Source organism: Aquarana catesbeiana, linkage group LG12 (genome assembly GCF_042186555.1).
Source record: "Aquarana catesbeiana isolate 2022-GZ linkage group LG12, ASM4218655v1, whole genome shotgun sequence".
NCBI classification, from domain to species: Eukaryota; Metazoa; Chordata; class Amphibia; order Anura; family Ranidae; genus Aquarana; species Aquarana catesbeiana.
The window spans coordinates 75,780,925-75,798,020 of record NC_133335.1 but is presented as its reverse complement, the minus strand read 5'-3'; the positions used below and the strand labels follow the sequence as shown (position 1 = coordinate 75,798,020).

Below are 17,096 nucleotides of genomic sequence, written 5' to 3'. Positions count from 1 at the left end.
CGGCCAAGGCAACAAAGGAGTTGCTCAAGAAGAAACACATTAAGGTCCTGGAGTGGCCTAGCAAGTCTACAGACCTTAATCTCATAGAAATATGTGGAGGGAGCTGAAGGTTCGAGTTACCAAACGTCAGACTCAAAACCCTAATGACTTGGAGAGGATCTGCAAAGAGGAGTGGGACAAAACCCCTCCTGAGATGTGTGCAAACCTGGTGGCCAACAAGAAAGTCTGACCTCTGTAATTGCCAACAAGGGTTTTGCCACTCATTAAAATGCAAATCAATTTATAACTTTTTTTTAAATGCGTTTTTCTGCATTTTTGTTGTTGTTATTCTGTCTCTCACTTAAAATAAACCTACCATTAAAATGATAGATTGATAATTTCTTTGTCAGTAGACAAACGTACAAAATCAGCAGGGGATGAAATACTTTTCCTGTCGCATCATGGCAGCATACACGTTGGGTTGTGACTCCGCCTCCACAACCTGATAGGACCACATAGCTATAAATTAGAGAGTAGACACCTGCCCCAGTATTCTCTTAATTTTCCTCACCTGTCAGGACGCATGGATCAGCACCCCCTTACCGCTTCGCCCCAGCCAGGTTCTAGCCTCTCCTGGGTGGAAGTCCTTCTTGTACAGCCTCTAAACGAGCTAAATGGAAGGAGCCCCACTCTGGTGGTCTCAGGGGCACTCATCTCAACTTAAAACTGTTTGCCAGAAGACAAGCCTTAAACAGGCTTCAAGTGCAACAGCCCGCAAAAGCCTTAAACAGGCTTGCTGGAGGATTGGCCAGGGAACCATCTGTATGGCCTCAAGAAAGTAAGCCTTAAACAGGCTTCATTGTGTGCAGCGGTCTCCATTATCCCCCCCCTCTCCCCTCCCCCCCCCTCTGACATACCGTGGGTGTTCTGCTGGGCTCTGTGGTCCATGCAGTGCTGTGGGGGACCGCCGAGCATTCTCGGCGTCCTCGCGCATGTGCAGTATGGCTCTCTGGGCGCTTCTAAGCTATTTGCCAGTCTCCAAGATGGCGCCGGGCGCCTCGCGGCGCTACTGCGCATGCGCGGGCGTCCGACGCCAATGGCAGCAGATTTAAAAGCCACAGCATTGCTGTGGAGGCTGCTGATGGTTGCTGCACGCTACAGACGCCTGCTCTGCGATCCATAGCAAAGGAAAACGCTCTACAAAGGTGGGTTCTTCCCCCCCCTCTCCCCCCCCCCTCTCCTGTCCAGGCTGGGTCAGTTTCTACATTGCTGCTTGTTTTTTCCTTGCAGGTTTCCAACTTACTCACCATGGAGACCGCTGCCCCAGCAGATCACCGCCAGCCTATTAGGTAAGGGGGGGAAGAAGTGGGTAAGTAGCGAAGATTGAAAAAGAGAGCACTTCTAACGCTACCTAAATTGGTCAGCCCTACCAGGTCCTCAGGAACGTCTGCGTCAAGACATAGAGAGTCCTCACGCAGGAGAAGTCGCTCCAGACATAGACAGAGCCGCTCCTACCATAGGAGAAGTCGCTCAAGAGGAAGCCGCAGAAGAAGCCGCTCCAGATCACGTTCTCGGCATGGTCGATCCCGCCACAGAAGGTCGTCCTCACGCAGGCACCGCTCCCCTGCACGCCATTCCCGTCCCGCCGGGAACGCATGCTGGATCTGTGGTACAGCGGCTCTTCCGGATAAGCTGGTTTGTCAGAGATGCCTAGAAGAGGCCACAAGAGAGAGAGCCTCAGAAGTCGGGGACTCAGCCCCTCAGGCCTCAATACCAGATGTGGATCTCTCCACCATTACCTCTCCAGCCCGGGCCAGCACATCAAAGGAGCAAGACTCCCTATCTGATAATGAAGGCCTGGAGGTGTCGGCCGGATTCGACTTTGGCCTTATAGAACCGTTTGTTAAATCGGTCAAGGAGGCAATAGGATGGGAGGAACCCCAGGAAGTCCAGCCAAAGCAGAGAAATATTTTCCTCAGCTTAAAAAGGAACCAGAAACCTTTCCGTTCATCGATGAGCTGGAAGATTTAATCAAAGAAGAGTGGCAGAGACCAGAGAAGAAATCTAGTCTGAACAACAGACTCCAGAAGCTGTACCCACTCAAGGAGCCTAAAGTGAACCCTCTGGTATCCCCTCCGGTAGTGGACGCATCTTTAATGCGCCTCGCCAGGCATGTTACCCTCCCGCTAGAAGATGCGGTTACGTTTAGAGACGTTCTTGACCGAAAGATCGAAACGGATCTCAAGCGGGCTTACCTTTCGGCCGGAGGTGCATGCAGGCCTGCGATAGCACTCGTGGCAGTAGGAAGGGCCATCTCGAGTTGGTCGTCAAACACGGAAAAGCTGGTATTAGAGGGGGCAGACCAAGAGAAAATTGTGAAGGCATTACAAGAGTTAAGCTTGGCTGGTGATTTCGTGGCTGAGGCCTCAGTTGACACTATCAGGTCTGCCTCAAAGTCTATGTTGGCCTCAGTGATGGCCAGAAGAGCTTTGTGGCTGAAGCCCTGGACGGCGGATCCAGCATCCAAGTCTATTTGGTGCCGTATTCCGTTTGACGGTGAGCACCTTTTCGGAACAAAGTTGGATGCGGCCATCTCCAAGGTAACTGGTGGAAAATCCGGGCTCATTCCCTCAGATAGGAGGCCCAAACAGAGACCCCCTCCTTTTAAGCGGAATCTCCCAGAAAGGTATAGAGACGCGAAAGCGTACAGACCAGGGAAGGAGTACCGAAGGAACTGGAAGAACCCTCAAACTTCTTTTATGAAATTCCAAAAGCCTAAGACTTCCGCTCCCAGTGACCAGAAGCCTTTTCGAAGGTGCGCCCGTCCGGCCAGCAGTAGTAGGAGCAAGGCTTTCCAGTTTCAGGCTGGTCTGGACGGAAACCATACACGATACCTGGACCCTGGCCACCGTCAGTTTCGGCCACAGATGGGCCTTCAAAAATCGACCCCCAAGAGATCATTTCTGCCCAACCCGTATTCCTCCTCCCGGGGAGAAAAGGTTATCCCTTCTAACTTATGTCCTAGAGCTGCTTCAAAAACGAGCGGTAGCAGAAGTTCCGCCAACACAACGAGGCAGAGGATTCTATTCCCCACTATTCCTCATCAAAAAGAAGTCAGGGGACTTTCGGCCGGTTCTAGACCTGAAGAAACTCAACAGATCCATCAAAGTGGAGTCGTTCAGGATGGAAAGCCTGCAGTCTATCCTCCAGGCCATAAACTTGGGAGACTGGATGCTCTCCGTAGATCTCCAGGATGCCTACCTACACATACCAATTCACGTGGCATTCCAAAAGTTCCTGCGGTTCTCGGTGGGCCAGGAACATTTTCAATTTCGAAGCCTCCCTTTTGGGATCTCTACGGCACCCAGAACATTTACAAAGGTTCTGCTTCCAGTAATAGCCTCTTTGAGGGAGAAAGGTCTAAGGGTCCATCATTACCTGGACGACATTCTTCTCCTCTCAAACAGCCAGGAATCACTCGTGCAACATCGCGAGATCTTAGTTTCCACCCTAACAAGTCTGGGCTGGATAATCAACTGGCAGAAGAGCAACATCCAGCCTACCCAGAGGATGGTCTTCCTGGGAGCCGAGCTAGACACCCGGGCCAACACGGTAGAACTGCCAAGGGAGAAGTTGTCCCTACTAATTCAGAAAGTGAAAGAGGTGGTTCCAGCATCATACTTACCAGCCAGAGCATACCTCAGCCTGCTGGGGTCCTTATCAGCAACCATTCCAATGGTCAGATGGGCGCAATGGAATACCAGACCTCTGCAAGCCTCCTTCCTGTGCCAGTGGGACGGATGGTCCATGTCCCAATCGATTCGCATCTCAGAAGAAGCCAGATTATCTCTACGGTGGTGGACTCACCCCGGCAACCTCAGCAGATGCAAGCAGATAGTCATTCTCCATCAGGAGGTAGTAACTTCGGACGCCAGTCTGGAAGGATAAGGGGCACACTACCTACATTATGCAGCTCAGGGCCGCTGGCACTTCAAAACCAGGGATGTTGTGTCAAACGTCCTAGAGATGAAAGCAGCCTTCCAAGCCCTCTTGGCATTCAGCTCTCTTCTGAGAGGGAAACAGGTCCTCATCCAAATGGACAACCGAGTGGCTGTGGCCTACATCAACAGGCAGGGGGGTACCAAGAGCATCTCCATGATGCGGGAAGTTGGTCCGGTGATGCGATGGGCTCAACTGAACCTGCAGAACCTGAAGGCGGCCTATATTCCGGGAATTCAGAACAAACTGGCGGACTCTCTCAGCACGACATTCGTTTCCAACAACGAGTGGTGTCTAAGCCCGCAGGCCTTCGCCCTCATATGCCAGACATGGGGTCATCCAGACATAGACCTCGCAGCAACACCAGAGAACAGGAAATGTCAAAGGTTTCTGTCGAGGAACCCCTTCCCCTCAGCGGAGGGAACGGATTGTCTCCAGCATACCTGGAACTTTCGCCTAGGTTACATTTTTCCACCAACCCCACTGATAGCCAAGTTCCTTCTGAGGCTCAAACACTCAGCAGCTCTAGTCCTGGCCGTGATTCCCTTCTGGCCACGGAGGCCTTGGTTCACCACCCTCCTGCAACTGAGCACAGCGGATCCAATTCCTCTTCCGGTGACAACGGATCTACTAACCCAGGGCCAGCTACTACATCCGAATCCAGAGAGATTGCACCTAGCGGCCTGGAGACTGAAAGGTCTAGGTTCCTAGATCAAGGCTGTTCGCATAAGGTGGTCGAAACCCTGCTTTTAGCCAGGAAATCTTCCACGAATAACACCTACGAGAGAGTCTGGGGGAAGTTCTCTTCCTTTGCTCAGGAACAAGGTTGGGACCCATCTTCCCCATCAGCAATAGAAGTGCTTGAGTTTCTACAGTCAGGCCTAGACAAAGGCCTTAGATCTAGCACCCTGAAAGTCCAAGTCTCTGCCATCTCTGCTCTGACAGGGGTTAGATGGGCACTTAACCCTCTTGTAGTTCAATTCCAGAAAGCATGCCTGAAGATAAGGCCTCCCAGGAAGCCTTCATTCCCAACATGGGACCTATCAACTGTCCTAGAAATTCTATCCGGTGAACCATTTTTCCCTCTTGAAGATACCTCCCTTTGGGACCTGACTCTAAAAGTATCATTCCTAATTGCCATCACTTCAGCGAAAAGGGTCTCGGAAATGCAAGCTTTACTGATCAAGGAACCATACCTGATGGTTTACCCAGACAGGCTAACCCTGAAACCTTCAGACAAATTTATCCCAAAGGTTTCCTCTGCATTCCACTTTAACCAGGAGATTGACCTCCCGGCTTTGAGCACAGATCAGGGCGTTCCTCATCCCCTGGATGTTAGGGGCAACATTCTGCATTACCTCTCGGTGACCAAGTCTTTCAGGAGATGCGAGAACCTTTTAGTCATCCCACATGGGTTCAGGAAGGGCCAGGCAGCTTCTGCCCGTACCATCGCCTCATGGCTCGTGAAAGCTATCAAAAAGACCTACTCCTTAAGCACCTTGCAAATCCCGGAAGACCTTAGAGCGCATTCCACCAGGGCAATGGCTACTTCATGGGCAGCTTACTGTAAAGTTTCAGCGGAAACCATTTGTAGAGCGGCCACTTGGTCTTCAAGAAACACCTTCATTTCCCATTATAAAATAGACGCTGCACGCTTAGCAGCAGTTGAATTTGGGAGGGCCGTCATACAGGCCAATTCTTCTGTTCCTTGTCAATAAATTTGATTTTTTTTGCACTCCCACCCAGTTTGGCGAGTTACTCCCCAACGTGTATGCTGCCATGATGCGACAGGAAAACGGAAAATTGTATACTCACCTTTCCGTAATTTTCCTTTCCTGTCGCATCTTCATGGCAGCATACAATCACCCACCCTCTGAGGTGACATGTGTATATAGTTACAGAGAATACTGGGGCAGGTGTCTACTCTCTAATTTATAGCTATGTGGTCCTATCAGGTTGTGGAGGCGGAGTCACAACCCAACGTGTATGCTGCCATGAAGATGCGACAGGAAAGGAAAATTACGGAAAGGTGAGTATACAATTTTCCGTTTTTTCCCTCACTGTATATATATTCCACTGGAGTGGCCAGTCCATAAAGGGTGCAGGGCCCCCCCTGGTTTGCATGCGGGGCACCGGACTCATAGGTTTCTATGAGTTTTTTTTTTCTCAAGCCACGTGATTAAAGCCAGAGGCTCCAATTGGCTTAAAAAAGGTTGGGCCCAGGTAACAGAGCACTGCGCCCTGAGCCCACCCACTTGTGACACTAGCGAATCCATATTCGCTATTTTCTTTTGGCTTCTTCTTCCAGCCAAACAGGACAGGAAGCAGATCGGGTTGGCCGGGAGGAGAAGCCGCGGCAATGTGCTGATGATGTGAAGGATTGTACTGGAGCAGAGAATACTCCCTCTACCCTCATCTACCCGATGAAGTTCTACAGGAAGCCGGGGAGTTCGGATGCGACCAGAAGAGGGTGTTCATCCTGCTGCGTATGACTGGAATCACCCTCGGACAGATGCCGGAGAGACATTGGTGCCAGAGCTCTGAGGTGGCAGAAATGAGTAAGAACTGCAGCTGGAGCTCTGGGGAGGAGAGAAACTTCACAGTGCCCAGAGTCCTTGGCCACAAGGAGCAGAACATGTGTTATATCTATGACAGACTGGAAGAATAGGACCTCTGAGTTCAGCTGTGCCAACCCTATATATGCCTTCACCAATGGCGACCCTAGGGGGGGGCCAGAGGGGGCCCTGACCCCCCCCCAACATTATGCTGTGCCCCACCATGTGAAGCCCCCCCCCCCCCCCCCCCCAAAAAAAAAAAAATTTTTTTTTTTTTTTTTTTTTTACAAAAAATCAATGTCTAAGAGGGAGAGAGTCCCCAGTCAGCTCCTGCGGGTGATTCCTCCCCCCTCCCCTGCTCGCTGACACTGCATAATGCGAGCGTTCACACAACCACGGCCGCCTGATCTGCTCCTTCACCTGCATCCTCATTGGCAGGGAGAAGAGCGAGTTGCAGGAAGGACTCCACCAGGACTTTCAGTTACTGAAAAAACAGACTGATTTCTCCCGTCCTTAGGACAGGAGGACCAGCCTGTAAATTCCAAGAGATGCCAGACCAGAGCTGTCAATAGCAGGGGCAGGAAAGCAAGAGGAGGCTGGGGAACCCCACAGTGGCAGAACACCAGGGCCCGGAGGCAAGACAACCTTTGCAACCCTGATAGTTCTCCCACTGCTTTGGATCCTTATATTTTCTTGATATGCTGGTGACATATATCTCTTGTTTTCTGCCACCCTGGGGGACCCCAATACAGTAGGAAGGGAGCTCACTGCAGAACATGTGAAAGGGCCCGTTGTGGGGTAGTAGTAATGGGCCCCAGGATATATATATATATATATATATATATATATATATATATATATATATATATATATATATATGCATTTTATAGTTGCCCCCCTACTTTTGTCCCTGTCCCCCCATGTGCCCCCCCTAAATTTGAAAGCTGGAGACGCCACTGGCCTTCACCAACCGCAGCCTGGACCAGCTGCCGGTCACACAGTGGAGGGCTGGGTGTATGAGCAGAACAGGACCACCATCGTCAGTCAGGTACTGGGGCGGCCTTCATCTATGCAGGGGCAGGTGATGTGTTTTGTGTGGTTTTATGTATGAGAGCTACAGGCTGCTATAGTTTCCTCTGATGTAGCCAGCAGCCAAACAGAGCCAAATCTGACAGCAGATGTGGTCTTGGCATCACCCTACTAGTCCCTGCATTAGCAGCATCTGCTCATTACCTGGCACAAAGGACACTTTCTACCTGCCCCCTCTCATTTCCTGCCCACCCTATGTGCTACACTCAGAGCCACTGTGAACTACATTTAAAATGTATTGCATGGATGTGAACTGGACCCACTGGGTTAAACGTATAGTATAGTGTACAGCTGTGCTCATAAGTTTACATACCTTGGCAGAAATTATGATCTCTTGGCCATTTTTCAGAGAATATGAATGGTAACACAAAACTTTTTTTTCACTCATGGTTAGTGTTTGGCTGAAGCCATTCATTATCAATCAACTGTTTACTCTTTTTAAATCACAATGGCAACAGAAACTACCCAAATGGCCCTGATCAAAAGTTTACATACTTTAATTCTTCATAGCGTGTATTGCCCCCTTTAACATCAATGGCAGCTTGAAGTCTTTTGTGGTATTTGTGGATGAATGCAAATGTTCCTCCAGTATTTTTTGATAACATACTGCATTCATCTTGCCATCAATTTTGACCAAATTTCCTGTGCCTTTGTATCTCACACATCCCCAAAACATCAGCGAACCACCTCTGTGTTTCACAGTAGGAATGGTGTACCTTTCATCTTAGGCCTTGTTGAATCCTCTCCAAATGAAATGTTTATGGTTGTGGCCAAAAAGCTCAATCTTGGTCTCATCAATCCAAATGACTTTGTGCCAGAAGGTTTGAGGCTTGTCTGTGCTGTTTGGCGTATTGTAAGCGTGATACTTTGAGGCATTTGTGTAGTAATGGCTTTCTTCTGGCGACTCGACCATGCAGCCCATGTTTCTTCAAGTGCCTCCTTATTGTGCATCTTAAAACAGCCACACCACATGTTTTCAGAGAGTCCTGTATTTCACCTGAAGTTATTTGTGGGGTTTTCTTTGCATCTCGAACAATTTTCCTGGCAGTTGTGGCTGAAATCCTAGTTGGTCTCCCTGACCGTGGTTTGATTTCAACAGAACCCCTCATTTTCCAGTTCTTGATTACAGTTTGAACACTGCTGATTGGCATTCTCAATTCCTTGGATATCTTTTTATATCCCTTTCCTGTTTTATACAGTTCAACTACCTTTTCCCGCAGATCCTTTAACAATTTTTTTGCTTTCCCGATGACTCAGAATCCAGAAACATCAGCACAGCACTGGATGAAAGATGCAAGGGTCTGTCAGGAGTCCAGAAACGCATTGACCTTTTATACACACACACTAATTACAAGCAAAGAGAGCACAGGTGAGGATGGTTACCTTTAATAGCCATTGAAACCCCTTTGTGTCAACTTGTGTGCATGTTATCAGGCCAAAATTACCAGGGTAAGTAAACTTTTGATCAGGGTTATTTGGGTAGTTTCTGTTGTGATTATGATTTAAAAGGAGTAAACACAGTTGATTGATAATAAACAGCTTCAGCCAAATACTAACCATGAGTAAAAGAAAAGTTTTTGTGTTATCATTCATATTCTCAGAAAAATGGCCAAGAAATCATAAATTCTACCAGGATATGTAAACTTATGAGCACAACTGTATATAGTATAATGCAGGGGAAGGCAAACTTAAAGAGGTGGAGATCTACGCGAACAACATGGGAGAAGTCAAGGATCACCGCACAGTGTCGCCCAGTGTTGCCCCCTCACAACTTTTTTAAACCTATAATTGCCATGCTACCTAGTTGCAATCGCGTGCATTGCGCGGCAATCATGGATTTAAATCAGGTGGCGAGGAGACAAATCGCCTCAACACCTGTCACCAAACATTCGGATCCCTTTTCAGAGGCGCAGCAGTCCCCGCTGCACTTGTGAATGAGCCCTCAGTTGCAATTGGCAGCAGCACCCTTAGGGCTCATTCACACGTAAAGTTTGGGGAGGGGTAAACGACAGGATATAATTGAAGTCTATGGCTAAGCTCAGCAAACCTGCAGGAAATCTGCAGATACACTGCACCCGCAGTGTGGGTAAACCCGAAGCACATCAGTGTGAAAGTAGCCCTATACTATTATGCCCAGTGTATTGCTTCAGACTGACCTGAAGATCTCCTCTTTTCAGGATAAGAGGTAGAGTGCAGTTGGTAACACTCCGCATGGGGCTACAGAGGAAGCATCGGCTTATGCTCCCTACTACAGCTCCAACTTTACAAGTAGTCCCTCTGCACTGCACTCTGTGTGATGCTCTAAAATGGCTGGTCAGCAAGCCCGGGCCGTGATCTACCAGTCACCTGTCTGAGATCCCCTGGTAGATTGCAATCTACAGGTTGCTGATCCCCGGTATAGCGTATATAGTATAGTGTATATAGTATAGTATAGCATATATACAGTATCTCACAAAAGTGAGTACACCTCTCACATTTTTGTAAATATTTTATTGTATCTTTTCATGTGACAACACTGAAGAAATGACACTTTGCTACAATGTAAAGTAGTGAGTGTACAGCTTGTATAACAGTGTAAATTTGCTGTCCCCTCAAAATAACTCAACACACAGCCATTAATGTCTAAACCGCTGGCAACAAAAGTGATAGGGCAGGGATATACAATTAGTGGACCTCCAGCTGTTGCAAAACTACAAGTCCCATCATGCTTCTGCCTCTGGGTTTCATGCTTCTGGCTGTCAGAATCTTGCTATGCCTCATGGGACTTGTAGTTCTGCAACAGCTGGAGGTCCGCTAATTGCATATCTCTGTGACAGGGAGTACACCCCTAAGTGAAAATGTCCAAATTGGGCCCAAAGTGTCAATATTTTGCGTGGCCACCATTATTTTCCAGCACTGCCTTAACGCTCTTGGGCATGGAGTTCACCAGAGCTTCACAGGTTGCCACTGGAGTTCTCTTCCACTCCTCCATGACGACATCACGGAGCTGGTGGATGTTAGAGACCTTGCGCTCCTCCACCTTCCCTGTGAGGATACCCCACAGATGCTCAATAGGGTTTTGTTCTGGAAACATGCTTGTCCAGTTCATTACCTTTACCATCAGCTTCTTTAGCAAGGCAGTGGTCGTCTTGGAGGTGTGTTTGGGTTTGTTATCATGTTGGAATACTGCCCTGCGGGCCAGTCTCTAAAGGAAGAGGGATCATGCTCTGCTTCAGTATGTCATACATGTTGGCATTCATGGTTCCCTCAATGAACTGTAGCTCCCCAGTGCCGGCAGCACTCATGTAGCCCCAGACCATAACACTTCCACCACGCTTGACTGTAGGCAAGACACACTTGTCTTTGTACCCCTTGCCTGGTTGCCGCCACACATGCTTGACACCATTTGAACCAAATAGGTTTATCTTGGTCTCATAAGACCACAGGACATAGTTCCAGTAATCCTTGTCCTTAGTCTGCTTGCCTTCAGCAAACTGTTTGCAAGTTTTCTTGTGCATCATCTTTAGAAGAGGCTTCCTTCTGGGACGAGAGCCATGCAGACCAATTTGATGCAGTGTGTGGCGTATGGTCTGAGCACTGACAGGCTGACTCCCCACGCCTTCAACCTCTGCAGCAATGCTGGCAACACCGATACGTCTATTTCCTAAGGACAACCTCTGGATATGACACAGAGCACATGCACTCAACTTCTTTGCTCGACCATGCCGAGGCCTGTTCTGAGTGGAACCTGTCCTGTTAAACCGCTGTATGGTCTTGGCCACCATGCTGCAGCTCAGTTTCAGGGTCTTGGCAATCTTCTTATAACCTAGGCCATCTTTATGTAGAGCAACAATTCTTTTTTTCAGATCCTCAGAGAGTTCTTTGTCATGAGGTGCCATGTTGAACTTCCAGTGACCAGTATGAGAGAGTGAAAGCGATAACATGAAATTTAACACACCTGCTCCCCATTCACACCTGAGACCTTGTAACACTAACAAGTCACATGACACCTGGGAGGGAAAATTCCTAATTGGGCCCAATTTGGACATTTTCATTTTTGTTGCCAGCAGTTTAGACATTAATAGCTGTGTGTTAAGTTATTTTGAGGGGACAGCAAATTGACACTGTTATACAAGCTGTACACTCACTACTTTACATTGTAGCAAAGTGTCATTTATTCAGTGTTGTCACATGAAAAGATATAATAAAATATTTACAAAAATGTGAGGGGTGTATTCACTTTTGTGAGATACTGTAGTATAGTATATAGTATTACACTATATACTATACTACAAACACTATACTATACTATATACACTATACTACACTCTATAGGTGGAAGCAAGTGGAATACAGGAGACGGAGCGGGTGGAGTCCATAATGGGTGGGGCTTATGAGAACTTAAAAACTTCACCAACTGCCACTGACAAGCAGGTGTGTTTGAGCTTTGGGGTACACACCCTAATGCAACAGGCTGTGCACACCTATGGCAGCTGTATATACCCTACACAATCATGGACTTTATCATGACGTTTATTGCCCCTCAATGGACAATAAATAAAAGGCAATTCCCTGCACTGTTGCCTCCTCTGCCCTGACAACTTCTATCTACAACACTGGTTCCTAATGATGCTGACTCTGCTGACAGCTCCCTTGCTAGCTGTCCTTGATCAAGACCATATTTTATGTTAACATTAATGACAGCAGAGAGGTCACCGGAATGCCTCATCAATTTTACTATGGAACCCAATGAACAATTGTTATGCAACAGGGCATGAATTCAATCTTTATTCTTGACCACGATAAAAATGTGTACAAAATCCCTACCCGTCCCTACAGTAAAGTGCTAATTCTTCACTGTAAATGCACCATTTTGCCTATGTGTGTTTCCACTTGCTCTGAAATACATATTTTTTTAGTGCCAAAAAAGGAAAAACAAAATGGCCTCTCTGAAAAGAAACTGGCATCAGTGTTTGCAAGGCAGCCTGACAACATGGCTGAATGCCTGCTGGAATCTCCCTTAGCATTGTTTACAGGCGGCTCAGACTGTGGAATGAGATACTAATCCTAGATGTGGGAAACCATGCTTTACTAATTCATGAAGCTACTTACTAGAAGTGCTTTCACTAAATGAAGTTACCATTCCTTTAACTGCTGTGCTTTTAAAAGGAACGTGAGGGAAATTGCTTTTGTGAAGACAGGAAAACATTTCAGGTGAAATCATAATATAATTTTGTTGTTTAAAAGAAACTCCAGTTAAAAAGTTTCAAACACAAAGCATTTTTTTTCGGTGCCATTTTATCAGTTATTTCTACTAATGCAAGAGTGCATTAATCCGAACCGCTGTAATGGAAGCTGGGCTGAGCATTTTCACTTCAGTGTATTTTAAAGTAAAGTGTTTTAGTTTAATACACTATATTACATGACCTTGCATTGTGCACTGGTGTGCAGTCATGTTGGAACAGGAAGGGGCCATCCCCAAACTGTTCCCACAAAGTTGGGAGCATGAAATCGTCCAAAATGTCTTCGCATGCTGACACCTTAAGAGTTCCATTCACTGGAACTAAGTGGTGAAGCCCAACCCCTGAAAAACAACCCCACACCATAATCCACCAAATGATTTGGACCAGTGCACAAAGCAAGGTCCATAAAGACATGGATGAGCGAGTTTGGGTAGAGGAACTTGACTGGCCTGCCCTCAACCCGATAGAACACCTTTGGGATGAATTAGAGTGGAGACTGCGAACCAGGCCTTCTCGTCCAGCATCAGTGCCTGACCTCACAAATGCTCTTCTGGAAGAATTTTCAAACATTCCCATAAACACACTCCTAAACCTTGTGGACAGCCTTCCCAGAAGAGTTGAAGCTGTTATAGCTGCAAAGGGTGGGCCAACTCAATATTGAACCCTATGGACTAAGACTGGGATGCCATTAAAGTTCATGTCTGTGTAAAGGCAGGCATCTCAATACTTTTGACAATATAGTGTATAATGCCAACTACTCTCCCCTCATTCTCCACTTGGAGAATTATTTCAAAGTTTTACTGAATCCAGCAACTGAGTGGTTACTCAATTAGCACTACTCTCCCTTTTTTCACACAGTTTCCAATGTCCCTCTATGGGGGAGTTTGGAAACCTACTCCCTGAACTTGATTAATGTCACCTACATCCTTTGGCTCCCACGCCAATACAGATATCTCACTTGTACTTTTTCATGTTCTGGGCAATGCTACCTTTTACTGAAGATTCAATTCTCAACAATCTTTTTAATGGTGGTACTCGGCTATGTTTTTCTAGAGTATGCAATCCTATTTTCAGGGAATCAGATCTTTAGATGCAATCAAGAAATCACACAAAATGACACTGTTAAATCATCTTTAAATCTTGCATTTAAAAAATATATGTCACATTTCTATTATGAAACACTAACTCCCCTTTTAGATTGACCCTATTTGAAACAATATGTAAAAATTACTCCCATTCCCAGGGTATCATTTTAACTCTGTACCTTACTATAATATATATTTTACCACCTTCTAAACCACTTTTTCCTACATCTGCAAATTGGGGGAAGAACTGAGCCAAAAATGGAAACCAAAAGGAATGGGAGGAGAGTTGGCTGACCAACTCCAAATACTCAATTAATACTTCAGCCTTGAAGATCTACAAACATATGGTACCTTCTTCTGCTCCACATTGCCTGGGTAAACCCAGGATATTCTCCCCGCTGTCTCTAGGTCTGCCTAAACACAGGTATTTTCTGCCATATCTGGTGGTCTTGTCCTGCCAGTAAACCGTTCTAGCATGCCATGTATCCTGTTATTTTCACCCTACTGGACTGTCAGCTTGTGATGAACCCCTGATAAACCCTCTTGGACAATCACCTACTTGTACAAATCCAAACTGACCCATTAACCGGTGTCTTCACAGCAGCAAAAAAAGACCATCGCCAAAGCCTGAAAACATCCATCTCTCTAGCTTTTTCTTCTCTTACCCATCCTCTTCCTCATCTCTTTTTCACGGCTTTTCTTTCTTTCCTTCATCCCCACTAAACGTATTATATAACCTATCTTCCCTTAACCTCCTCCTCCCACCAGATCCCTGTGCTTTCTTGACAATAAACTCTTTACACAACACTGCACTGGGCTCTTTGTACAGCTACACGACTGCCTTAAACGTTCATAGTGTGTTGCAATATACTTGCACTTTCCAGTACGTGATAAGTTCCACCTCCCACTGACTTCTCAAACAGTACCTAATAACAGAAATAAACCACATTACAAAGATATGATCTTACAGATGACCTGCAGTGCCTTCCTCTCTATTAAGATTCAAGAAACAGGCTTTAAGATCCTCTTGTGGTGAAAGAAGGTCCCTAAATCTCTCCATAAATTTTCTGCAGTGCTAACCCCTGTGTAGGATATCAAAACAGAGAGGGCTCCCTATTGCAGAACTTCTGTTCCTACCTGGGTATATGGGGCTTTTAGGATCACGTACAATTCCGCAACTTATGCCGTGTACACACGGGCGGACTTTTCAGCATCAAACGTCCGACGGACTTTTGACAGAGTTACGACGGACTTGCGAACGACTGGACTAAAGTACGTTCAAAAGTCCCTTTGTTTGAACGTGATGACGTATGACCGGACTAGAATAAAGAAGTTCATAGCCAGTAGCCAATAGCTGCCCTAGTGTCGTTTTTGGTCCGTCGGACTAGCATACAGACAAACGGATTTTTCGATCGGACTCGAGTCCGTTGGAAAGATTTTAAAAGTGTTCTAAATCTAAAGTCCTTCTGATTTTCAACAGAAAAAGTCCGCTGGAAGTCCGATGAAGCTCACGCACGATCGGATTGTCCGACAGATTTGTTCCGTCGGACCAGTCCGGTCGAAAAATCTGCCTGTGTGTACACGGCATAACACATACTTGAAGTATCAAAAAGCAAACTTTAGAGCGTTTAGTGGTAAATGAATGCAGTATATAGTCTCGGGTTGCAGTAAATAGCAGTATGCATATAAATAAGTTAGTAATTGATTAGGTCAATCACAGTTTACTCGACAATATGTTCGCTAGGCTATAGCAGCATAGAATGGAGTTCTATTCAGCTAAATTAAACCTGGTAATCCACAAAATCAGCAATACGTAGTCACATTAGAAAACAGTAACAGTACAAAATAAGCATTACATTGAAAGGCAAAGTTCTGGTGAAGCAGCTACCTGAGTGAGCCATCTTTAGTTCTTCAGTTGGCTAGTATTGGGGCCCTGTCTTTACAGTGGTGCACATCAGTATGATCCTAGTAAAGTCTGCATGCACTGCAGTAAATAATGTTGCTAGTTAGATGACCAGTCCCCATCTGCTTTGTTTCTGCTAGAGGCAACAGATTAATGGCAGCACTGTGTTCAAAATCATTCTCTGTCTCTAGCCAAACACCTGGCTACACACCGTTGCCAATAAAATGATACAAACGTTCCCTATTAATATACCTATTGAATGTAGCAAAGGTCTGCATACCACTGTACTGGAAACTCCCTCCAATTGGCTTGTGGTTTTCAAAAGGTTAAGGAAATAAAATTGATAAAGAAACATGGCTGCAGCAAACCACACGGAAAAACAATTCTGCAAAACATGGTATTATTGGACAGAGTTTACCTGCTCAATATCTTAGCGGTCCTTCTTTAATGACTCCTAGTGAACTAGCATAAGAGACCTTCCAAAGATAAAGCCCTCAATGCAAACACAAAAGGGATTGCACCTCACGATGACCTACTCAGCAATGGCTGTCTTCAGCATCTCCTATACCTCACCATCTAATCCTATCTCCTCATTTTCTTTACTATGCACATTTTCCCTTCTTTTCTGCACCTTTTCAGCCTACTTTGTTATCCATTGGATGTTCCAGACCCTGGAGTCAATCACTCATCCTTTGTTTCTTTCTAACAGTCATTCAGGCATAATCCTTTAACTCCTATACAAGCGGAAATTATGGGGTTACATAAATGAACAGGAGAAGATTTTCTTTTAAAGGGTGTACAAGTCTGGAATCCTTCTCAAGCCACCCATTTTCACCATCATCGGTGTCATTGGAGCATGACATTATACATTTATCCGGTATATAATGGTTCAGACACGTTGTTCTACATAATGTTGCTATCCTTCTTGCCTGTATGACTGCAAAAATAAAAAATAAAGAATTATAAATCAAGTTAAGCCTTACCCCTGGTCTATTATTTCATCGAGTATCAAATAAACAGCGTCCAAGTTTTCAAGCACAGAACTTCTATCCACATTTTTCCTATGGTAGAAAAAAAGGGAAATCCTTTATGCATCTATTGTGGTTTCATTATATACCTATGTACTTTATACAGATATCTCAATGTAAAACTTCACTTAGCCTATGCACATGCAGTAATGCAGTATTAACCAAACATAACCTATGCTACTGCTGGTGGCTTCAGGCAACTTTGAGGTGAGGTTTATCACAGCAACAGGCATGCC

General features: G+C 46.0%; 1 protein-coding gene across 2 annotated transcripts in view; it reads right to left on the bottom strand.

Annotated features, from left to right (window-relative positions):
* The window catches only part of COPZ2 (COPI coat complex subunit zeta 2), a 134,000-nt gene that overhangs the window by 55,011 nt on the left and 61,893 nt on the right, over window positions 1–17,096 (bottom strand). For both annotated transcript variants that reach the window (XM_073608071.1, XM_073608072.1), the window contains one exon: window positions 16,816–16,893. In XM_073608071.1, the coding sequence (XP_073464172.1) occupies window positions 16,816–16,893 (78 nt within the window). The remainder of the gene's footprint in view (window positions 1–16,815; window positions 16,894–17,096) is intronic.